The 21,269-nt window shown below is 43.2% G+C and overlaps 1 protein-coding gene across 1 annotated transcript in view; it reads right to left on the bottom strand.

Annotated features, from left to right (window-relative positions):
* PLB1 (phospholipase B1) overlaps positions 1-21,269 on the bottom strand; it is a 186,251-nt gene that overhangs the window by 107,024 nt on the left and 57,958 nt on the right. The window contains exon 6 of the mRNA XM_081484271.1: positions 13,449-13,634. Coding sequence (XP_081340397.1) covers positions 13,449-13,503 — 55 coding nt within the window. The 5' untranslated portion in view covers positions 13,504-13,634. The remainder of the gene's footprint in view (positions 1-13,448; positions 13,635-21,269) is intronic.

Here is a 21,269-nt window from a genome sequence, read left to right as displayed (position 1 = left end):
AATCCTGAAGTAAAAGTATAAAGCAGGAGGCATAACCCTCCTTCAGACAATACCATAAAGCTACAATAATCAAAATAATGTGGTATCAGCACAAAAACAGATATATAAATCAATGGAACAGAATAGAGGGCCCCAAAATATACCCAGACACATATAGTCAATTAATCCTTGACAAAGGAGGCAAGAATACATGATGGAGAAATGTCTCTTTGGCAAGTGGTGTTGGAAAAGTCGGACTGCTGTATGTAAACCGATGAAGTCAGAAAATATCCTTCTCACCATACACAAAAATAAACTCAAAATGGCTTAAAGATGTAAAGACATGACATAAAGATGTCATAAGACATGACACCACCAAACTCCCAGAAGAGAGCATAGGAAAAACATTCTCTGACATGAATCGTATCAGTGTTTTCTTAGGTCAGTCTCCCAAGGCAGTACAGATAAAACTGAACAAAATGGGACCTGAATAAAATTTACAAGCTTTTGCACAGGAAGTTCAGTTCAGTCGCTCAGTCGTGTCCAACTCTTTGTGACCCCATGGACTGCAGCACACCAGTCTTCCCTGTCCATCACCAACTCCTGGAGCTTACTCAAACTCATGTCCATAGTCAGTGATGCCATCCAACCATCTCAACCTCTGTCATCCCCTTCTCCTCCCATCTTCAATCTTTCCCAGCATCAGAGTCTTTTCCAATGAGTCAGTTCTTCACATCAGGTGGCCAAAGTATTGGAGTTTAAGCTTCAGCATTAGTCCTTCCAATGAATATTCAGGACTGATTTCCTTTAGGATGGACTGGTTGGATCTCTTTGCTGTCCAAGCTGCACAACAAAGGATACTATAAAACAAAAAACCAAAAAAGGCAACCTACAGAATAGGACAAAATATTTGCAAAAGGTGTGACCGGCAAGGTCTTAATTTCCAAAATATATGAGCAACTTGTACAACTCACGTAAAATTTAAGTGAAAAGAAACTTAAGAATTGGCTGCAAATTTGTGTTCCTTTCCCACCCTACACACAGACCAATAAACAGAGCCTTAGAAACTCAAGGTCTCTGGCCATCACTATCTTTTTCAAAATCATTAACCATGCAAACCCAGGGTGATTCCTAGAATGTCAGATTAAAAAAAAAGAAAAAACTGAGCAAAGACATCAGTGTCTGTCCTCTGTGAGGGAAGAAGTTTAAGTCGAGGCAAGAAACTGAAAAATGAACCAATAATCCTCAGAAAAATAAAGCAGAATGCTAAATTTTATCAGACATGTCCAGTTTTCGATGAAAACTAGCCAATGAAAAACTAGTCAGGAGCCAATGAAAACTGGCTCTGAGTGGGCCCAGATGTTGAGTTTTGCAGGCAAGATTTTCAAAGTAGCTATTATATATGTGTTCAAAGAATTAAAGGAAAATTTCTTTTTTGAAGAAAAAAAGTTAGAGACTCAACAAATAGAAGCTAAAAAAAAAGTCCAGAAGTGAAAAGTAAAATAACTGAAAAATGTACTAGATGGTCTCAGTAACAGACTTGAGATGGCAGAAAAAAAGAATCTGTAAACTTAAAGATAGATCAATATAAAGTACCTTTCTGAAAAATACAGAGAAAAAGAGATTGAAGAAGAATGAAGAGAGCATAAGAAGTGTGTGGATATTGTCAAGCATACAAAATAACCAGGTAATGAGTCCCAGAAGAGGCAGAGAGAGGGAGGCAGAGAAAGATTAAGAGATAATGGCTGAAATTTTCTCACATTTGATGAACATTGAGCCACAGATCAAAGAAGCAGGGAAAAAACAAAAGCAAACAAACAAAAAGAACACTTTAGGTAAGAAAAACACAATTTTCCCTGGACATATCAACTGTAATAATTGATGTGTCTAGGTGTAGATTAAAGCCAAGGTAAACAAAACTCAACAGAAGAAAAACAACTTTTCATGTATAGGAGACCAACATTATGGTTAACGGCTGACTTATGGGAAATGGTGGAGGCCAGAGGGCAGTGGAATGATGTATTTAAAATGCTAAAAGGAAGATGATCCCATGTGGAAGCACGGTAATATAAAAAGAAAGGAAGTACACAAAGAGTAAATATGGAGGTAAATCCAAACTAAAATTGCCTGTATAAAACAGAACTCAACAAATTATGACCCATAGATCAAATCTGCCCACAGCTTATTTTTATATGGCTCACTAGACAAGAATGATATTTACATTTTATAGGGTTATAAAACAAATAAGAACTTGTGGTAGAGACTATACATGATCCACAAAACCAAATGTTTACCATTTGACCCTTTACAGAAAAAAAGTTAACCAACCTTGATATAAAAAAAGTAAAAAAGGGGACTTCCCTGGTGGTTGAGTGGCTAAGACTGTGCTCTCAATGCAGGGGGCCCAGGTTTGATCCCTGGTCAGGGAACTGGATCTCACATGCTTCAACTAAGACCTGGTACAGTCAAATAAATAATTTTTTTAAAAAAAGGATACAGTGTAGAGTTTAAAATATATGTAACATGAGCAGATTTGAATGGAGCAAATGGAGCTACACTTGTGTGAGGTTTTCCCTTTATCTGGGAAATGATTAAATGTTAGTAATTTAGTCGTGTTGAACTCTTTGCAACCCCAAGGACTGATACAGCCCACCAGGCTCCTCTGTCCATGGAATTCTCCAGGAAAGAATACTGGAGGGGTTAGCCGTTCCCTTTTCCCACATTGCAGGCAGATTTTTTACCGTATGAACCACCAGGGAAGCCCATTCATTTATTTATATTAGACTTTAATAGGACAAGGATGCATGCTATAATCAAATGCCAAAATAACACAACTGTATAGACAGCAAGCTAACACTGAGCAGGATAGCATGGGGCAACTGAAACGATGGAAATATTTACTCTGAAGAAGACAAGAAAGAAGGAAAGAAGATCAAAGAACAGGTAGGACACATTGAAGAATAGTCAGATATCATTTTAAAACACACTTGGGAAGACCAGAAATGGGAAGCTTAGGGGGGACATATGAGAAGTTCCTTCAGTATCTGAAAGGACTGGAAAACCAAGGGGGACGGTGTTGTTCCACATGACCCCCAAGCCAGGACAGGACCGGTGGAGACAGATTGTCCCTTGGTAGAATAGCTTGGGCTACCTCAATAAGAATGGGCCACTCAGGGCACCTGGTCCAGGCAGAGGCTGAGGACCAAGGTGGGCATGTGGCACACACACCAGACAGGTGTTAGGAGCTTGGACACTCTTGGTCTGGTCAATCTCTCCAGACCTCCATTTCCTCACTTTTGAGGTAAGGTTGATAATAGTTGCCTCATGGAGTCACTGTCAGGATTAAACACATGTAAACGCAAAGTGCAGCATCTGACACATGGTGAAGTAACTGGAAGCTATGATTATTCAGATTTCAATATCAGAGACATGATCAAGCATAGACCATTTTTCAGATCCTTCTAGTCTCAATGTTTTGGGATTTCCTCATATAACCAGAGAATTCACGTTTACCTTGGTGATTTAACTCATCCCTGAAAACTGCTCTGAGGCATCACAAAGAGGATATTCCTGGAATCGAAGTGTCTAGATTTGAAGACCCAAATGGAAACTCAGGACCCCTCGGACCTGTCCCCACTGACTCCTGGGCCTTCACTCCAATTCTCTGTTTCCTACCAGGTAAATGGGAAGAAAAATTCTTGCCTTTCTCACATCACCTTTAGGCCTTTGGGGAGAAATTGTCAAAGCATTTGTGAATTGCTTGGACACTAATCATGGAAGCCCAAGGGAACTTTCCCATTTGGAAAGCTGCTTTATTCTCAAGCTCATGGATCTATGAAGGGCTTGGAGTTCCCTTCAAAACTACCTGCTTGTGTGAGGAAGGGAGCATTGCCCGAGGACCACTGCTTCTCCCTGAGACACAGGAGTGTAAGAGGAAATGGCTGCCTAAGCCAGAAGGAGAGCAGGCCTTCCCAGAGCCCAGCAAACACCCTGCTGGGCCTCTCTCTAGGAGGCAGGCCCACTGACTCACTAGCCTGTCGCCTCTTTCAGCTCGTGACCTTTTATGTCTGAAGCCAGCAGACTCATCCTGCCCAAAATACCACTTCCATTAGGCCACTCCCCTGCTGAAGAACATTGAACAGTTCCCACTTCCCAATGCAGCAAATCCAAACCCTAGGCTTGTTGCATGACCTTGAGCCAGTCACTTGACCTCTCTAAGGCTTAGTTGTTTGGGCCTTTAAATTTTAATTGAACTATAGTTGATTTACAATGTTATGTAAGCTTCTGGTGTACAGCTAAGTGATTCAGTTTTGTGTATATATATATATATATATATATATATACACATACATATACACACTTTTTCCTATTCTTTCACATCATGGTTTATTACATGATTTTCATATAGTTTCCTAAGCTTCCTTGGCAGCTCAGACAGTAAAGAATATGCCTGCAATTCAGGAGACCTGGGTTCGATCCCTGGGTTGGGAAGATCCCCTAGAGGAGGAAATGGCAACCCACTCCAGTATTCTTGCCTGGAGAATTCCATGGACAGAGGAGCCTCACAGGCTACAGTCCATGGGGTTGCAAAGAGTCAGACACTACTGAGCGACTAACATTTTTACTTCAAGCTATACCGTAGGACCTTGTTATTTACCTATTTTACATATAGGGTTTAGTTTTTTAAAATGTAAAATAACATATTTGGATTAAATCATTTTAGAAGTCTCTAAGTCTTAAGACACTCTGATACTCTATTGTTCTCATCTAAGGATTTCAAATTTGAAATTTCATTTGAAAAGACCCTGATGCTGGGAAAGATTGAAGATGGGAGGAGAAAGGGACAACAGAGGATGAGATGGTTGGATGGTATCACCAACTCGATGGACATGAGTGAGTAAACTCTGGGAGCTGGTGATGGACAGGGAGTCCTGGCATGCTGCAGTCCATGAGGTCGCAAAGAATTGGACACAACTGAGAGACTGAACTGAACTGAAAGATTTCAAAATTGCACTTTACCTAATTCGTCACCTCTCCTGACACCAATCCTGCACTGCAATCTGGCAGGCCTGCTCCCTGCTCCTCAAACCCATCCTGTTGAGCCCTGACTTTGCCTTTGGGTATGCTGTTTCCCCTACTTGGATGCCCTCCCTGTTCCTCTGCCTTTACGTTAATCCCACTCATCCCCAGCACTTAATTGAGTTTCAACTCCCACGTGAAACCTCTCCAGCCCACATTCATCTCTCAGTTCTCTGAATCCTGTTGCTTTTATTACATCTACTTGCACCTATTTTGGTGCTTAATTCTTCTCCAGTGATTTTATGCAGATCAGTTCTCTCTCCCCAGAGGCTTCCTTACATTTGGTTTTTTATTTCCCAACCAGGCTCAGCCCTACTTGGGTTCTTAGAAGGGTGCTCAGACAGTTAACTGACAGTAGCAAAAATGCAACTAGATGAAAATGATGAGTGACAATAAAGTCTTCAGTATCTACAAGGTGCAGATGACATTCCAGAAAAGTAGGACTCCTGAGCCCCCAGAGAAAATCCCATACCTGTGCCTACTACTCAGGGCAGGAATTCGGAGGCAAGTGTATGAGTTGAAGCAGGGGCGGGAATGGGGATTCAGGCATCTGATGTAGACGAGAGAGTCTGACACCAGAGCTCCAGGGATGGCTCTGCACCAACTAGACAGGTGCCCCTGCCCCCCCCACCCCCAACCCCCCAGCAATAACTGGAAAGATCTGGGCCAACGAGAAGTCCTCCAAGGTTGATTTCTGTTAACTGGAAAGAGACTATTTCTAGAAGACTGCGCTGGTAACCTCCAGGAAGGACTGCAGGCCCTTGTAAAACAAACATTGACTAACTTTACTTGTTCTAATAATAAAAGAGGCATTCCTTTCCTCACACAATGACTTCGCCCAGTTCCCATCTTTGGCTTTGCAGCGACAGGCCTGGCGTGGGTGTGCTACCAAGCCAAGAGCCTTCATTTACTAGTATGACAGTATGACAGTCTCCTGGAGAACTTCTGACCCCTGACAGGGAAGTGAAATTCTAGAGAAAATTGTATTTTATTAGGCACAGGGCTTCCTTGCCAACTTGCTTTAGCAAATTTCAGTTTTAAGATAGGGAGGTTTCAGTTTTCTAAATCAAAACTTTTCTAAATTGAAACTTTCAGAACAGGAATCTGTTTTCATATGGGTTTTGTTGAGTCCATTTTAGAGCTTGAACAAAAGCTCTGGTTTGGTTCTTTCCTCCGCTGGGCTCTATTGTGATGCAGGAAGATGGTGAAAGGCCTTTTCTCTGGTCTCAGACTTGGAACTGAATTCTGGCTTCGGTGCTTATTAGCTGGATGAACTTAGGCAAGTTATTTAACTTCTGAGTCTCAGTTTTCTCATCTATCAAATGGGGAGAAGAGTACACCCCTCTTAAAGGGAAGTTGTTATATATGTACAGTGCTTAGCATGGGGCTTGGCTGTTCTACTGAACCTCACACCATGAGTTTATTTTGAAGAGTATAATGGTAGTGCCCCAGGTGCCTGACAGATAATGTTCATAGTCTCTGAAGATAGGCATCTTCATCCTAGGCCTCAACGAATCTTAGTTTTTCAAGGAGTTAAAGCACCACACACTAAAAAGTAACCAAGCACAGAAACAAACAACATATCCAGGAGCAAGTATTAGCAGAAAAAACAAAGAAAATAGATCAAAAACTTTGAAGACTGAAATTATAGACAAAAATTATAGAACTGCTGTTTTTAAAAATAAAAGACAAATTTGAGGATATTTATAGGAACACAAAATTATTTTAAAAAGTGACATTGCAAATTTGATAGAGAACTAAATGTAAATTAAATTTGAAAAATGAAACCAATTTTCAAAAATCTGAAAGGAAAAAGATGTTTCCATAGATGCTGAAAAGACCTTCAACAGCTTTAACATTCATTTCTGATAAATATAAACACACTCAAGAAAACAAATTTGTGGATACTTCCTTAATATGAACACACAAAACATAATTTATGTGTATATATGTATAATTCCCAAAGCCCATCATCTAACTGAACAAGGAAAATTTGTTTTCTACTAAAGTTAGGAACAAAATGAGAATTCCCACTATCTCCCTTGTTGTTTAACTGTATTGGAGCAGCAGACAACGCAATCAGAAAAGTAAAGTCAGAAAAAGGAAAGCTATCTGTTGATAACGTGAGAGTAACCTTGAAAACTCTAGCGAATCAGTGTTAAAACTAATTCAAACAATAAAATGATTTAGCAAGATATGAAGTATAAAATTAACATAAAAATTAAAAACCTTCATATACACCAGTATATGGCCAAATATAATGGAAGCAAATATAATGGAAGCGAAGACATTTATAATAAGATAAAACACTTCTGAATAAGCCTATTTTCCTCCATTTACAAATTTAAGGCAATTTCAATAAAACAGCAATACCTTTCCTTTTTCTAAAGCTAGGTGAATTGATTATAAGATTCATATAGAAAAATAAACATGCAAAAATAGCTATGAAAATCCTAGAAAACAAGAGCAAGAAAGTAGGTAAAGTGGATTGCAAAATAATCACAAATTCTTCCTATCCTTGAATGTATGTCACTTGGCAATATAACATTGCTGTTCCTCCCAGCAAGAGGAGAGGTTAAGTTCTCTACCCCTTAAACCCAGGTTGGACGTATGAATTGCTTTGGTCAATGGGACATTATCAAACGTGATGCAGGCATGAGACTTTGAAAAGTGTTTATACTTTTGGAACTTACCCATTCATTGTTTTTTGGCACCTGAGAATACATGATTTTTTTTTAAGACATCTCCGTTTGCAATCAGAGAATTTAACTAAAATACTACTTCTCATCTGTGGCATTTCAAGAATTCTAAGGCCTGACGATATACTCTATTGTCAAGCTATGGAGAAGTAGGCGTTTTCATATATATATATATATATATGTGTGTGTATATATATATATATATATATATATATATATATTGCCAGTGGGAATGTAAAATGGTACAATCCCTATGGCTGGGGGAGATTTTAGTAATATCTAACCATTTGTGTACTTATCCTTTGACCCAGAAATCCCAGTTTTAGGAATTTACCCTAAGCTATACCTCCAAAAACATAAAAAAGACACATGTACACGATTGTTCATGACAGCATTACCTAAAATAGCTGAATATTGGAAACAACCTAATGCCCATGTTGGGAGATTGACTGAATACATGTGGTATATAATGGAATATCCTACAGTTGGGAAAAAAGTTAAAAAGATATCTGAACAGATATAATGTAATTTCTGGACATGTCGTTAAATGAAAAATAAAAAAAAACAGTATGCAAAAGAAATTTATAATAGTTTATCTTTGTGCAAGAAGAACAATAATACATATTTGCACAGCGAAACATAGAAAGGATATGACAATAATTAAATCTGTTACCTACAGGGACAGGTAGAAATGGGATAGAAAGGCTAGGGATAGGAATGGAAATTCTGAGTATATCTTTTCACACAGCTTTGACTCTTGAAACATGTTAATGTTTTATATATTCAAAAAATGAAGTGAGGGACTTTCCTGGTGGTCCAGTGGTTAAGATTTTGCCTTCCAATGCGGGGGGTATGGGTTAAATCCCTGATGGGGAGGCTAAGATCCCATACGCCTCATGGCCAAAAAAAAAAGCAAAACAAAACATAAAACAGAAGCAATATTGTAACAAATTCAATCAAGATTTTAAAAATAGTCCTCATCAAAAAAAATCTTGGAAAAAAAAAGTAAAATCAACAAGAATGGGAGAAACACTATAATTGAATACAAACAGAAACAAAATTATATGTCAAATAGATAACCATACAGAGAGAAGAAAAGAGTTAAAACAAGTGACTTTGATCAAAATATTTTGATTACATACCCTGAGTGGAACAGGACAAACAGTCTAAGGACAAAAAAACAAAGATTTTGAACTTCATTTGTTTGTGGTGTAGTATTGTAGTAATTCTAATATTGTATGTACTGTAGGATTCAATAAATTAACAAATGTATCAAGTTTTTGTAAAGCTGGTTTGCACTGCGGGATAAGGAAAATACAAGTCTGGAATAGGACCAGGAGCTAAAACCCTAACCTAACTAAAAGTAGAGATATCTGTATAAACACATCTTTTTAGAAAGAAAACTATGTTTCTGGGCTCTGCCGCTGAGAGCTTAGACATAATGACACTCCAGCAGCAATGAATACCACCAGCACCTGGATCTAAATAAAATCCCCTATCAATTAGCATCTTAAAGGCATTGCTAACTGCATGGCTGAAATAGGAAAAATAGATTAGTCTGAATAACTTGTTCCATAAAGTTAAAAGTGCTTAAAAATTGATGAGGAAACAGAAGTCAGCTTGGAGAGGCTCTCACAGCCCAATAACTTGAGCATCAAAATGAGTAAGCACAAGGCTGGGTTATAACATACTGATTAAAAAAAAGAATCCACAAGTCAATTTTATCTTTTATGAAAAATAAATCTAAAAAGAATGGGGTATTTTTAGAAGAGAATTTTTTTAAAGAGGAATGCCAACTAACAATAGAAGAAGAAACAATAGACATTTAAAAATCACCATCTTACACTCACTATGGTAATAATTCAGGTAAAAATTATCAATGGATGCTAAAACCATAAGTTATAAGAACAATCACTTGGTATCTGCCTACACACTATAAATCACATGGGGAGGTACCTCTACAAGGGAGAAATCTGGCAGACACCACCTTAACCAAATTTTCGAATTTAACATCAATGAAAATATTTGCTAATATCACATGTATCCCTAAATGTTACACATCAAGGACACAACACAATCTATGTTGTATTGCTACCTGAAGAGTTTAGTCTGACTGTAGCAGTAAAGAAACAATTTGGAAAAATTCAAACTGCAGTGCAAAAAAACAAGCCTCAGTTTTTCAAGAACACAAAAATACAAAAAAAAAAAGCGGGAAAAAAGACTAAAGAACTATTCTAGATTAAAAGGGATTAAAGAGGCAGGAAAATAAATGCAGTGCATGGTATTTGGTAAATCTAACAAGCAATGACTGAAAAAATGAACAAAATAGTACAAAGCCAATTAACTTATTCACCATATTAGAGTAAATCATACAATCATCTCAATAAGTGCAAAAAAAAGTTAGATAAAATTCAGCACCCACTCACAACTTTTTTAAACCTCTTAGCAAATTAGGAATAAAATAGAACTTTCTTAGTCTCATAAAGAGTACCTACAGAAAAGCCTGTAGCAAACACCACACTTACTGATGAAACATTAAACACTTTCCTTTTGAACTTGTAAATAAGACAAGAGTGCCTCCAACCATCACTGCTATGAGAAAATTGTAGTTGGAGGCACCAGCCAGCACAGTAAGTCTAAAGAAAGAATAGGTACACAAGTCGAAAAAAGAGCAACTGAACTGTCCTCATTAGCAGGATTGCATATACAGAAAATTCAAACGAATATACAGATAACTTATTAAAATTTTTAAGTTTGTACATGTGAAGTTGCTCAGTTGTGTCTGATTCTTTGTGACTCCATGGATTATAGCTCTCCAGGCTCCTCGTCCATGGAATTTTCCAGGCAAGGATACTGGAGTGGGTTGCCATTTCCTTCTCCAGGGAATCTTCCCAACCCAGGGATAGAACCTGCAATGCAGGCAGACTCTTTACTGTCTGAACTACCAGGGAAGCCCAAGAGTTTAATTGGGTAAAAAATAAAAATTTATTTCTATATACCAATAACATTTTCAAAATGATAATTCAACATTCCATTTATCCTACACCAAAAGAATCACATAACTAAGAAAAAAATTGAATAAGACATATGCAAGACCTCAGAGAAAACTATGAACTGTTGAGTGACATTAAAGAAGACTCAATATTGTAAAGATATTTATTTTCCCCTAAACTTGATTTGTAGAATTAAAAGCAATTTCTATCAAAAGTCTGACAGGTTTTTTTGGGGGTAGGAATTGATAAATAGTAAAATTTATATGAAAGTTCAAAGCCAAGTCACTTTTAAAGAAGAAGAAAAAATAGACTTGTTTTTACCAATAATAAAGCTTACTATAAACCTATAGAATTAAGATAATGAGCTCCTGGCACAAAAATAGACAAAGCAGCCAATAAAGCAAAACAGATTTCAAACAGATTCAGGCACTTGTGAATCCTTTATATGTGAACAGAGGTGAGGAAGCAACCAACTGTTCAATGGTGCTGAGACAACCAGATATTGTGTGAGAGAAAAAATCCCACTAGGGCTTCCCTGGTAGCTCAGCTGGTAAAGAATCTGCCTGCAATGCAGGAGACTCTGGTTCAGTTCCTGGGTCGGGAAGATCCCCTGGAGAAGGGAATGACTACCCACTCCAGTATTCTGGCCTGGAGAATTCCATGAACTGTATAGCCCATGGGGTTAAAAAGAGTCAGAGTCAGACACATCTGTGTGATTTAAAAAAAGGGGGAGGGGGGTGGTTCTCCTCTTACATTAGTCACAAAAATGAATCCCGGATGTCTTTAAAAAGATCCATGGAGAAAAGCAAATTTATAAAGTTTTTAGAAGGAAATATAGGATAATATCTTCTTGACCCAGAGACCAGAGAGAAGTTCTTAAAGACAACACAAAAAGCACAAACCAGAAAAGATTAAAAAACTTTAGAAATGGACAGGTAATATACAAACAGACAATAGCCAGATCATAGATGACAATACAACTTTGACCCACACATCTGCAGTAGACAGGCAAGGAAGCCCCCCCACCACTCCTGCAGCAATCAGCCTAAAACAATCAGGACCTGGTCCATGTCTACATTACCCCTACTTTGGTCCCTGCTTCCAACACAGGACGAACCAGAGAAGCTGAGTATGTTTCCTAGGGCCCGCCTTCCAGTTAGCTACCTGCAGCTATTTTCCCTCTGGCAACTGCCACCAATCAGAGCACCCCTGAAATCTTCTCCTTTTTGGTCATCAAGCTTTCCCACTCCTCTGCCTGCCTTGAAGGCATCTCTGCCCAACGCAAATGATAGCAGCTGCCTCCTGGCCATAGCAAATTTGGAGTAACGCACTGATGTGCTCAGTCGTGCCTGACTCTTTGTAACCCCACAGACTTTATCCTGCCAGGCTCCTCTGTCCAGGGGATTTTACAGGTAAGAAGACTGGAGCGGGCTGCCATTTCCTTCTCCAGGTGATCTTCCCAACCCAGGGACAGAACCCGAGCCTCCTGCATTGGCAGGTGGATTCTTTACCACTGTGCCACCTGGGAAGCAACCTCAGAATAAATGCCTCCAATTGTTCTCATTTGGGTGGTCTTCCTCTGGGGTTTCCTGGTGAATTTATTTCCCCCTAAATTGAGAATTTTGCTCTCTTAAAGTCTCTATAAAGAGGCTGGAAAAACAAGCACCCAGAACAGAAGATATTTTTGGTTATACCAAACGAACAGCAAGTGCACAGTGCATATTAAAAACTAAAACAAAATAAAGTAGGAAAAAGGACAAACCTTTGGGAAAAAGATGGGAAACACACAAGAATAGGCACATCACAAAAGAGGAATTCAAATGGTCAATAAAGATTCCTAGGCCTCAGGAGTAGTCAGGAAAATGCGGTCTTCCCATACAGGGAGCTGAGCAGGTACCATCTTCCACCACCACACCTACCTCCCACCCCAGAGACTCTGAGAAAGCGGCGACATGTCCTAGGTAAGTAGAAGAAGCAGGGCTTGGACACCAGCAGGCCCTGGCCTCTGTCCTCACCTCCTCCTCTCTGTCAGGGGGCTTCAGGGTCTTCCCACTCTGGGCCCAGTCCTCTCATTTGGAGAGAGTAAAAAAGTCATCTTTACGGCCTACTTCAGGTTTAAGAGATTCTGCCTTTCTGGACAAAGGGAGAAAGGAAGAGCCAGGGGCTGGGAGAGAAGGGACAGAGGCCCAGTCTTCTAATCATGAGCTCTGAGGATTCCAGAGCCCTGGCTGGGCGACCTCTTGTTTCAATCAGGGCCGGTATTCCTAAAAAGCGTGGGGCCATCCCTTAGCATTTATCATCCTCAAATCTGCCTCCCTCTCCCCTTTCAGCAAAAAAACAAGCAAAGCCCAGGCGATCATACAAATGGGCTTACCATTAGTGGTAGCAGAGGTATCAATATCTCCATGTTAAGAATCAAGGTCCAGGGAGGTAGAACTTGCCCAAGACCACACAGCACAGAGAAGGAGCAGCTGGGGCTCTGAGACCCCTACCCGCACTGCTTGCTTCCCCACCACGGGGCTGCAGCCCGTCTGCACCTTCTCGCCTGTTCCAAGACCCGCCTCTTCCCCACAGCTGTAGGCACTCAAACCTCTGCCTTGCAACCTGCCTGCTCCTCTCTCAAGCTCCAAGCAGAAGCGAAGTGGGACACCTGCAGGGCTGAGCTGTTGGTTGCCTGATGAGCAAAAAGTGGACTTACCTTGACCCAGAAGCAGTAGCAGCCCCAGGAGGAAAGCGCACAGCAACAACCCCATGCCGGAACCTTCCAGATGTCTGCAGGCTAATGGGCTCTCACTCTTCCTGCGGCTTTTATGCTCCTCTGTTGTCTGATAGAGCACCAGTCATAAATTTTATTGTCTTCACCTTTGAGAGGGGCCGTGGCCAGCTGTAAATGATAAATATTAACGTTTAGGCAGAAGACTTCTCAAGGTAGATGGGTCAGAGATGGGTGGCACATTCTAAGCAAAGGCACCAGAAGACCAGGACCACACAGCCCCCTTCGAGTGGCCTTCCAGGATGGTGAGAGCCCAGAAATTTCTAGTGTTTGGGCACTGGAAATGGAAGGTGCTGGGCTAGAATCCCGAGTCAGAGCTTGGGGTCATCCCTTAGGTTAGCCCCAGTTTTTTTGCTGTAAGTTATGGAAATGAAAGCCATGAGAGGATTGAAAGTACCTTGTAACATTTGTAAGCCAAACGGCCACCTCCAAACGTGAGGTCTTTGAGTGTGCAATGTGTTCCCACAGTATCTCAGGAGCACCGACGGGCTCCCTGGTTTGCTTGGTGCAGAGAGGTTTTCTCAGACCCCCACCCCCAGAGCCATGGGTGGTCGAGAGTGTGGGGCTGAAGTGCATGCCACACACTTACTGGCTGCATGTTGAATTGACAGATGTAAGCCAAGAGATGAGCCATGGAGCTCATTGGATAGAACCAGAAGCTTCCTTTGGGCAAACGAAGCCAGAATACTGGGCTGGGTCTAGGCTGAGCAGATGGAGCTGGAATTTAAAGCGTGGGTGACAAAATAGCCTTGAGGATGAAGCTGAAATTTTTTCCTGCATGTATCAAGGAATGATGGCCCATGATTAACAAAACAGCTGTATTTAAATCATCCTTGCATTATGGCCACCCTAACAGCACCAAGGCCGAGAGCCTGGCTCCTGAGATCTAACCAGGAGACCGGAGCTGGTTTCTATCATCTAGCCTCAAGTCTTGATCTGCTGACATTTTTCTCAATTGCATGAAATAATAGTTGGGTTGTCTTAAGTATAAAGTGAAGACCAAGTGGGTGGCCCCTTTGTTTCTGACTTCCAGATATTAAGATGTCTTCCTTTCTCACCTGCTTAGAATAATGTGGCTTGTAGGTGACCACAGGTTTAGCCATGCCAAAGGCTCAGCCTCAGGGTGACACGAAGGTCTCAGGTCACACCAGGGGTGCGGAGGCACTGATTCAACTTGATCAGTTGGCCGTCCACTGGTCCTGGAGCCTGGCACAGGGTGGCACACAAGGCAGAGAAGGAAGAAGTAGCAAACCCAAGATGAGTCTGCAGGGGTCATTTGAGCATAGATACTTCTGAGCATCTGACCCTTGTTCTCTGTTTTATTCTTAACTTATTTTTAGTTTTTGGCCTCATCGCCCGGCATGGGGCATCTTAGTTCCCTGACCAGGGATCAAACCCACGCTCTCTGCAGTGGAAGCATAGAGTCTTAACAACTGGACTGCCCGGGGAAGTCTGTGACACTTGTTATCTTCACCAATCTGCCCATAAGCTCAGTGAGAGACCCAAAGCTCCCATTCTATGACGATGTTAGGAGTCCAGGAGTCAGTTCCAGGCCACCAGCAGCTTTGAGGAGCGTCCCTGAACCTGCTTGGACTGCATGAGTGTTCATAGGTCCCCACTCATGCTTAGGTCAGTTGCAGGTGGGGTGGCAAACCCGATGAGAAATGGACAGAAATAGCCCGGAGTCCATGTATCCCCTTCCATCTGTTACTGCTGCTCTGTATGACCATTATGGCCCAACTGGAGTGACATATGTACCAATCTCTCACCTCTTTTCCATTTAGAAAAACTGAGAAGTGATTTAAAACCATCTTGAACCTTTGTGAAGCATTTTTGTATACTGAATTACCTCTTAGATAAAAAAAAATCTTTGAGTCCTGTCAGTGCCTCAAGGAATCCTCGTCAACTGTGTGGCAGTGGGGGAGTAACATTTCTTGGGCACCCTTGTCCCCCTTTGTGGTGTTCTCTTCACACGTCTTAGTCTAATTAGCACCAACGACCTTTGTGCTCTGTTAGCAGCTGTGAAAACAAGGGAAAAAGGACTTGCCAAACTCCCAAAGTTTATAAACTTGTTCTCTGATTTTTGCTACTAAAATATCCTATGAGGACGTGTCCTAGAGATTGGAAGGTGCTCCATTTCAGATTTTAGCAACATTCAGCAGATGTTCCTTTAGGGAAAGGTACAGCCCTAGGAGTTCAAATCTTTCAGGGATGGCAGTCCATGCCTTGGTCAGAAGGCATTTTGGTGACCGAAAAAGCTATGTGCTTGCTGTTAGTTCTTGGTGCTGAAAAAGCTAAGGTCTTCCCTTGTGGCTCAGTTGGTAAAGAATCCACCTGTAATGCGGGAGACCTGGGTTCGATCCCTAGGTTGGGAAGATCCCTTGGAGAAGAGAAAGGATACCCACTCCAGTATTCTGGCCTGGAGAATTCCATGGACTGTATAGCCCATGGGGCCGAAAAGAGTCAGACAGGACTGAGCAACTTTCACTTTCGCTTTGCTGTTGTCCAAGAATCCACAAGGGGGCGCTATACCAAGCCTCGGCCACAGGGCCTGTGTGGATTAAAAGGGCACTGGCCTTAGAAGAGTATTTTTCAAACTGGAGGGTTACGATCTATTATTATCCCACGAATTTTATTTGGTGGATGATAATCCCATTAAAAAAAAACTGAAAAGGATATAATGTAATGGAGTGCGTTGTGTATAGTAAGGATAAGTAATGTTCTAAGAAACTTTAATTTCAACTAAACCTGGTGACGGAGAAGGCAATGGCACCCCACTCCAGTACTCTTGCCTGGAAAATCCCACGGACGGAGAAGCCAGGTAGGCTGCAGTCCATGGGGTCGCTAAGAGTCGGACACGACTGAGCGACTTCACTTTCACTTTCACTTTCATGCACTGGAGAAGGAAATGGCAACCCACTCCAGTGTTCTTGCCTGGAGAATCCCAGGGACGGCGGAGCCTGGTGGGCTGCCGTCTATGGGGTCGCACAGAGTCGGACACGACTGAAGCGACTTAGCCGCAGCAGCAGCAACAAACATGGTGATACAATATTACAATATGTATTTCTAAACATGGATCACAGTAAAAAAGAAAGAAAACCACTACCTCAGACAGTAGTTGATCAGATCCACGAAGAAATCCCTAGACTTCACAAAAAAGAAAGCTGATTTGTTTTTCCCTCTGGGGAAGGATACAGCTACCCCAAATTCCCATGTGCCAGGAGCTAGAAGCCATAGTGGAAAGTGAAAGAGTCAGTCGCTCAGTCATGTGCAAGTCTGGGACCCCATGGACTGTAGCCCGCCAGGCTCCTCTGACCTTGGGATTCTCCAGGCAAGAATCCTGTACTGGGTTGCCATTTTCTTCTCCAGAGGATCTTTCCGGCCCTGGGATCAAACCCATGTCTGTTACCTCTCCTACATTGGCAGGTGGGTTCTTTACCATTAGCACCGCCTGGGAAGCTCACCATATTTGTGATTAGATCTGGGCCTTGGGAAGAAAGTACAAACCAAGCTTTTAGATGGTTGTAAGCAAGGAGTAAATAAAATTATTCTCTTCTTTCAACAAAGGAAAATCTAGTCTTTGGCTCCTAGGTGCGCTCTGGCAATGAGGTGGAAGTGTGTGCCTGTTATTTAGGACAAGTACCCATTGGGACCTGTTCTAAAGAAGGTCCATAGCTGGAAGAGGAAGGGTACATGCCAGAACTGTGGGAGGGGTGGAACCAGGAGTGTCAGTTTCAGAATAATCTGCACAGATGACAGTCAGGCCCTGAGAAGTGTCTGCCCCTAGTTTTGGCTTTTCTGAAGCACCTACTGCCCTTCACTATGACAGCCTTGTGTCACTCAGTCCTGCATGGAAATAGTCCCATGATCCTGGTGGGTTTCCTGAGGGAGAGGTTGGGGCTTTCTCTTCCTGCCATCGTAGCATTCCTAGAATCCCTCCTCGCAGAGCACCTAGCTCGATGTCTTGCATGTACAAGGCCCTCAACAAATCTTCATTCATTGGTTGGATATTCTCCAACGGCAAAGAGACAACTGGTCTAACCACACCTGTATTCTCCTAGCCCTTCCTAGTCACAGAAGTAAAAGGAGGCTTGGATTAACCATCTCCAGACCGGAATGTTACCCAGACGCATGCTCCTGTGGATACAAAACACAAGCCTATATGTACACACACACCAGTAAAACTGTCCAGTGTGAGTGACTGAGCAGATTTAGCTTGCCTGAGGCAGAGGATTTTCTTACAATCAATCTACTAAAGATAAGAGTTAAGAAGTGAATCAGTAAGAGACAAAGTGAAGAAGGGACCAGCAATGGAGGTCTAGGAAAAAAATATGATTTTCAAGTATCACAGCCTTATTAATAAAAAGAGAAAGAACAAGAGGATAAATCCCAGTAGAATGCACACTTCACTTCATGAGACCTGAACTCTTTGTCCTTTGCTATGTCCCCAGCTGCTGGCACATTGCCTATTGTAGCAGGCATTCATTCAATGTTGGATAAATACATGAATGAATGAAATAATAAAAAGGAAAGAAACCAAGACTGCTATAAAAAGATCAGCTCAATAGTGCAGAACAGAAAAGATGACGGGAATACACGTTCTGTTTTAGAATAGAACACTGAGGAGAAAGAGGCATGATATTCCAGTACCATGTAGCAGGATGGGAAAAATAATGGAGAAGCAATATTGAGGCACTCAGCCCATGGTCTCCCCCCAGGTCATACCATTATTCTCCCACCTTGTAGTTCTCAAGCCTGGATGCACAATGGAATCACCTGGAGAGCTTTCTAAGATAAATACCTGTGGGGGACTTCCCTGGTTGGCCAGTGGTTAAGATCCCATGCTTCCAATGCTGGGAGAGTGGGTTCCATCCCCAGACAGGAAACTAAGATCCTACATGCTGAGCAGCCAAAAAAAGAAAGAAAAATACCCTGGCCTTGGCTTTACCCTCGGACATTCTAAATTAAACAGGAACTTGGACATCAAGTTCAATGATGGATTCTAGTGGAGTCAGGCCTGCCCAGTGCCCAGCACTGAGGGATGAAGAGCCTTCATCTCTGCTGTTCTGGATGAACCAAAGGTCCAGGGGATGTGGCTTGATGCCAGAACAGGCTATGGATGCTGACAAAGTCAGACTGACCTGGCAGCCTCTCCAGAGAGGAAACCCACATGAACATATTGGATAAAAATGCTGGGATTCCCCTCTGAGGTCAGGGAGTAGATGGCACAGGGCCAGATCCTGGTGTCTGGAGATGCCCAGTCCTTGAGTTCCAGACTGTATGGGCTACAGTTCACCTGCAGGCCTTTCCTCTTCCTGGTGTCTTGGTTTCCTGATCTGTGAAATTGATGGTATGAATTCCATTCTTACATGCAATACAAAGAACAGGAGCATGGCAACTGGGGAAGCGGTGAGATGAGCTGCCTCCTCAAGCATACAGGGTACCCCCTCCCACACAGCCCTTTGCACAGAGAAGGGCGTCATCTGAATAGCATTTACAGATGGGGAGCATGAGGCACCCCCAGCATGAACCCTGACATCCTCAAGTCACACACTTGTCCCTCTCTCCCCTCTCTTATCCACCATCTCCAGACGCTGAGCCCCCCAGGCCCCCCAGTGCCTCCTAACCTCTACACCTCCCAGCACATGGAAGATGGTGGTACTCGTACAACACTGAGTGAGCAGATGGGGCAATCTGCAGCCTGGAATGATCAGCCAGGACTGCTCCCAAACCTCTTCCCACCTTTGCCACACCAAGCAGGGCTGGGCAAGGGGTACCGTCAATGCCTTTCTCCATTTGTACACCTTATGCCCCTACACCCAGGTGAAGACTTGAACAACATTTGCTAAGCACCTACTAGATGCCAGGCATCTTCTAATCCAACTCATAAATGAATGTTATCTCATTTAATACCAGATATATCCATGGGGTTAAAAGCCACAACTAGTCACTCAACCAGCAAGTTGTAAACAGAAGGTTCTGACCCAAGGCTTCTCTCTACCTCCCTGTCTGTTAATTTCTCCTTGGCATGACTGAGAGATGAGCCCACTGAAGCCCAGGAAGGTTCTTGATGGTGCATTGGTAGAGGGCAGCCTCTGGCCCATGCACCCAGTTTGGCGGCAGAGTCTGGCAATATGACCATTCCCTCCTGGGCACTGAGTCTAAGAAGACCACCCAGCCTGACTGCCTCACAGCCCAGGCCAGGGGCACCCACTAACCGTAGGGGAGATGCTGTCCTCCGTGGCTCCATCTCAGGAGGACCAGCAGACCAAAGAAGGATGCCCTGCTCCACCTCTGCTGGTAACGTACTCTCCCCTTCCAGGGAGGATCCCACCCAGAGTCAGGAAAGCAGCAGGGATTAGGTTAGAACTGGTCAGAGGGCACCTAAACCTTAGCAGCCATCTCGTCAGTCCCCTCCACCCCCACTGTACAGTGGAGAAGAGTGACGCAAAGAAAGCAGCAGGGCCAGTCTGTGACTGTGAGCTAGGTCTTGTAGTCCCTGTTTCAAGTCCAGGGCTCTTTCCCACTCATCTTGCAGAGCTGAGTCACCCCAAAACACTTGCAGCAATGGAAATTTTAGGCCAGTTTACCGATAAGAAATGAAAACCCAAAGAGGATTAGGAACTTGCCCAGTTGCTCAGCTACTCGGGGTAGAACCCAGGGCACTTGCCCTGTCTACCACAGCCCAGGATGGCCAGGTTCAAGTCAGAGAGACTCGGCACAGACCTCACATTAGCAGATACCAACTAAGACCCAGGGCCCACACCTCTGGGCTTTCTGGGAAGGGGGTTTCTGTGGAGACAGGCTGGCCAGCATAGCCAGTAGGCACTAGAACACAGGAGAAGCTCTTCTCTGGAGCTTCTAGAGCCGAGGTCCCCGGGGCAGGGGTCGGGGAATGCCCTGGGGGAGAGCAGTGATGGTGAGAGTACTCTGCCCACTGTGGGGTGGGGGTGGGGGGACACACAGAATTGTGCTATGTGGCTAAGCTTTCTCTTATTTTATCCTTTTTGCATCCTTGGAGCGTTATGATCTGTCCTTCAAATCCAAAGGGTATAACCAAAGTCTCCTGGTCTTTCCTGGGAATCTCACATGCCTAAGGCCATGCTGGGAGGCTCCTGGCTCCCGCAGCCCCAGCCATCATGGCCTGACCCCACATGCCTCCTTGGCCTGTATTCAGAGCAGACCTCCAGCCAGGAGGGCGTCTCCCGGACCACGGAGCCAGAGGAGGAAGAGAGCCTGTCTACCACCGAATCAGGGCAGCTTACCGGCTGTCAACGTCTTTGATCTATGCTGCTGATCCAGGAGTGGGCCTCTGGGCCTTTTGCTGTGGGACAGGGGATGGCTGCGGTCTGGCCTCACCAGCTTGCTGTGGGGCTGGGCCATCAGCCACACACACACACACTATGTGCAGTGTTAATAGCTTTGGTAATGATGATGATACACGAGTGTGTTCGCTTGGCTGGCTCCGTTTACCTTTGATGAGCATCACCTGGGGTGAGGGCTGTGCGAGTGGCCTGGGAGTGGGTGGGGTCCCTTCTGTCCCAGGTTGCTGATGCAGGGAGGCTGCTGGGCAGATCGGTGCTGAGTTCCAGCCACCAGGACAGACAGGCCTGGATCAGGCTTATCTCTGAGGAGCTTTGTCACCACAAACTCTGTTTTCCAGGGAGCACCTGTGTGCCTCCCTTCAGGGCACTGTTGACAGAGGCAGGCCAGCCTGTTCTTATTTCTCTGATTCTAGAAGGACCT

Source organism: Giraffa tippelskirchi, chromosome 4, assembly GCF_054371585.1.
Source record: "Giraffa tippelskirchi isolate mGirTip1 chromosome 4, T2T-mGirTip1v1.2.pri, whole genome shotgun sequence".
Taxonomy (NCBI): Eukaryota; Metazoa; Chordata; class Mammalia; order Artiodactyla; family Giraffidae; genus Giraffa; species Giraffa tippelskirchi.
Note: the sequence above shows the minus strand (reverse complement) of the source record. Positions and strands in the feature narration are given on the sequence as shown.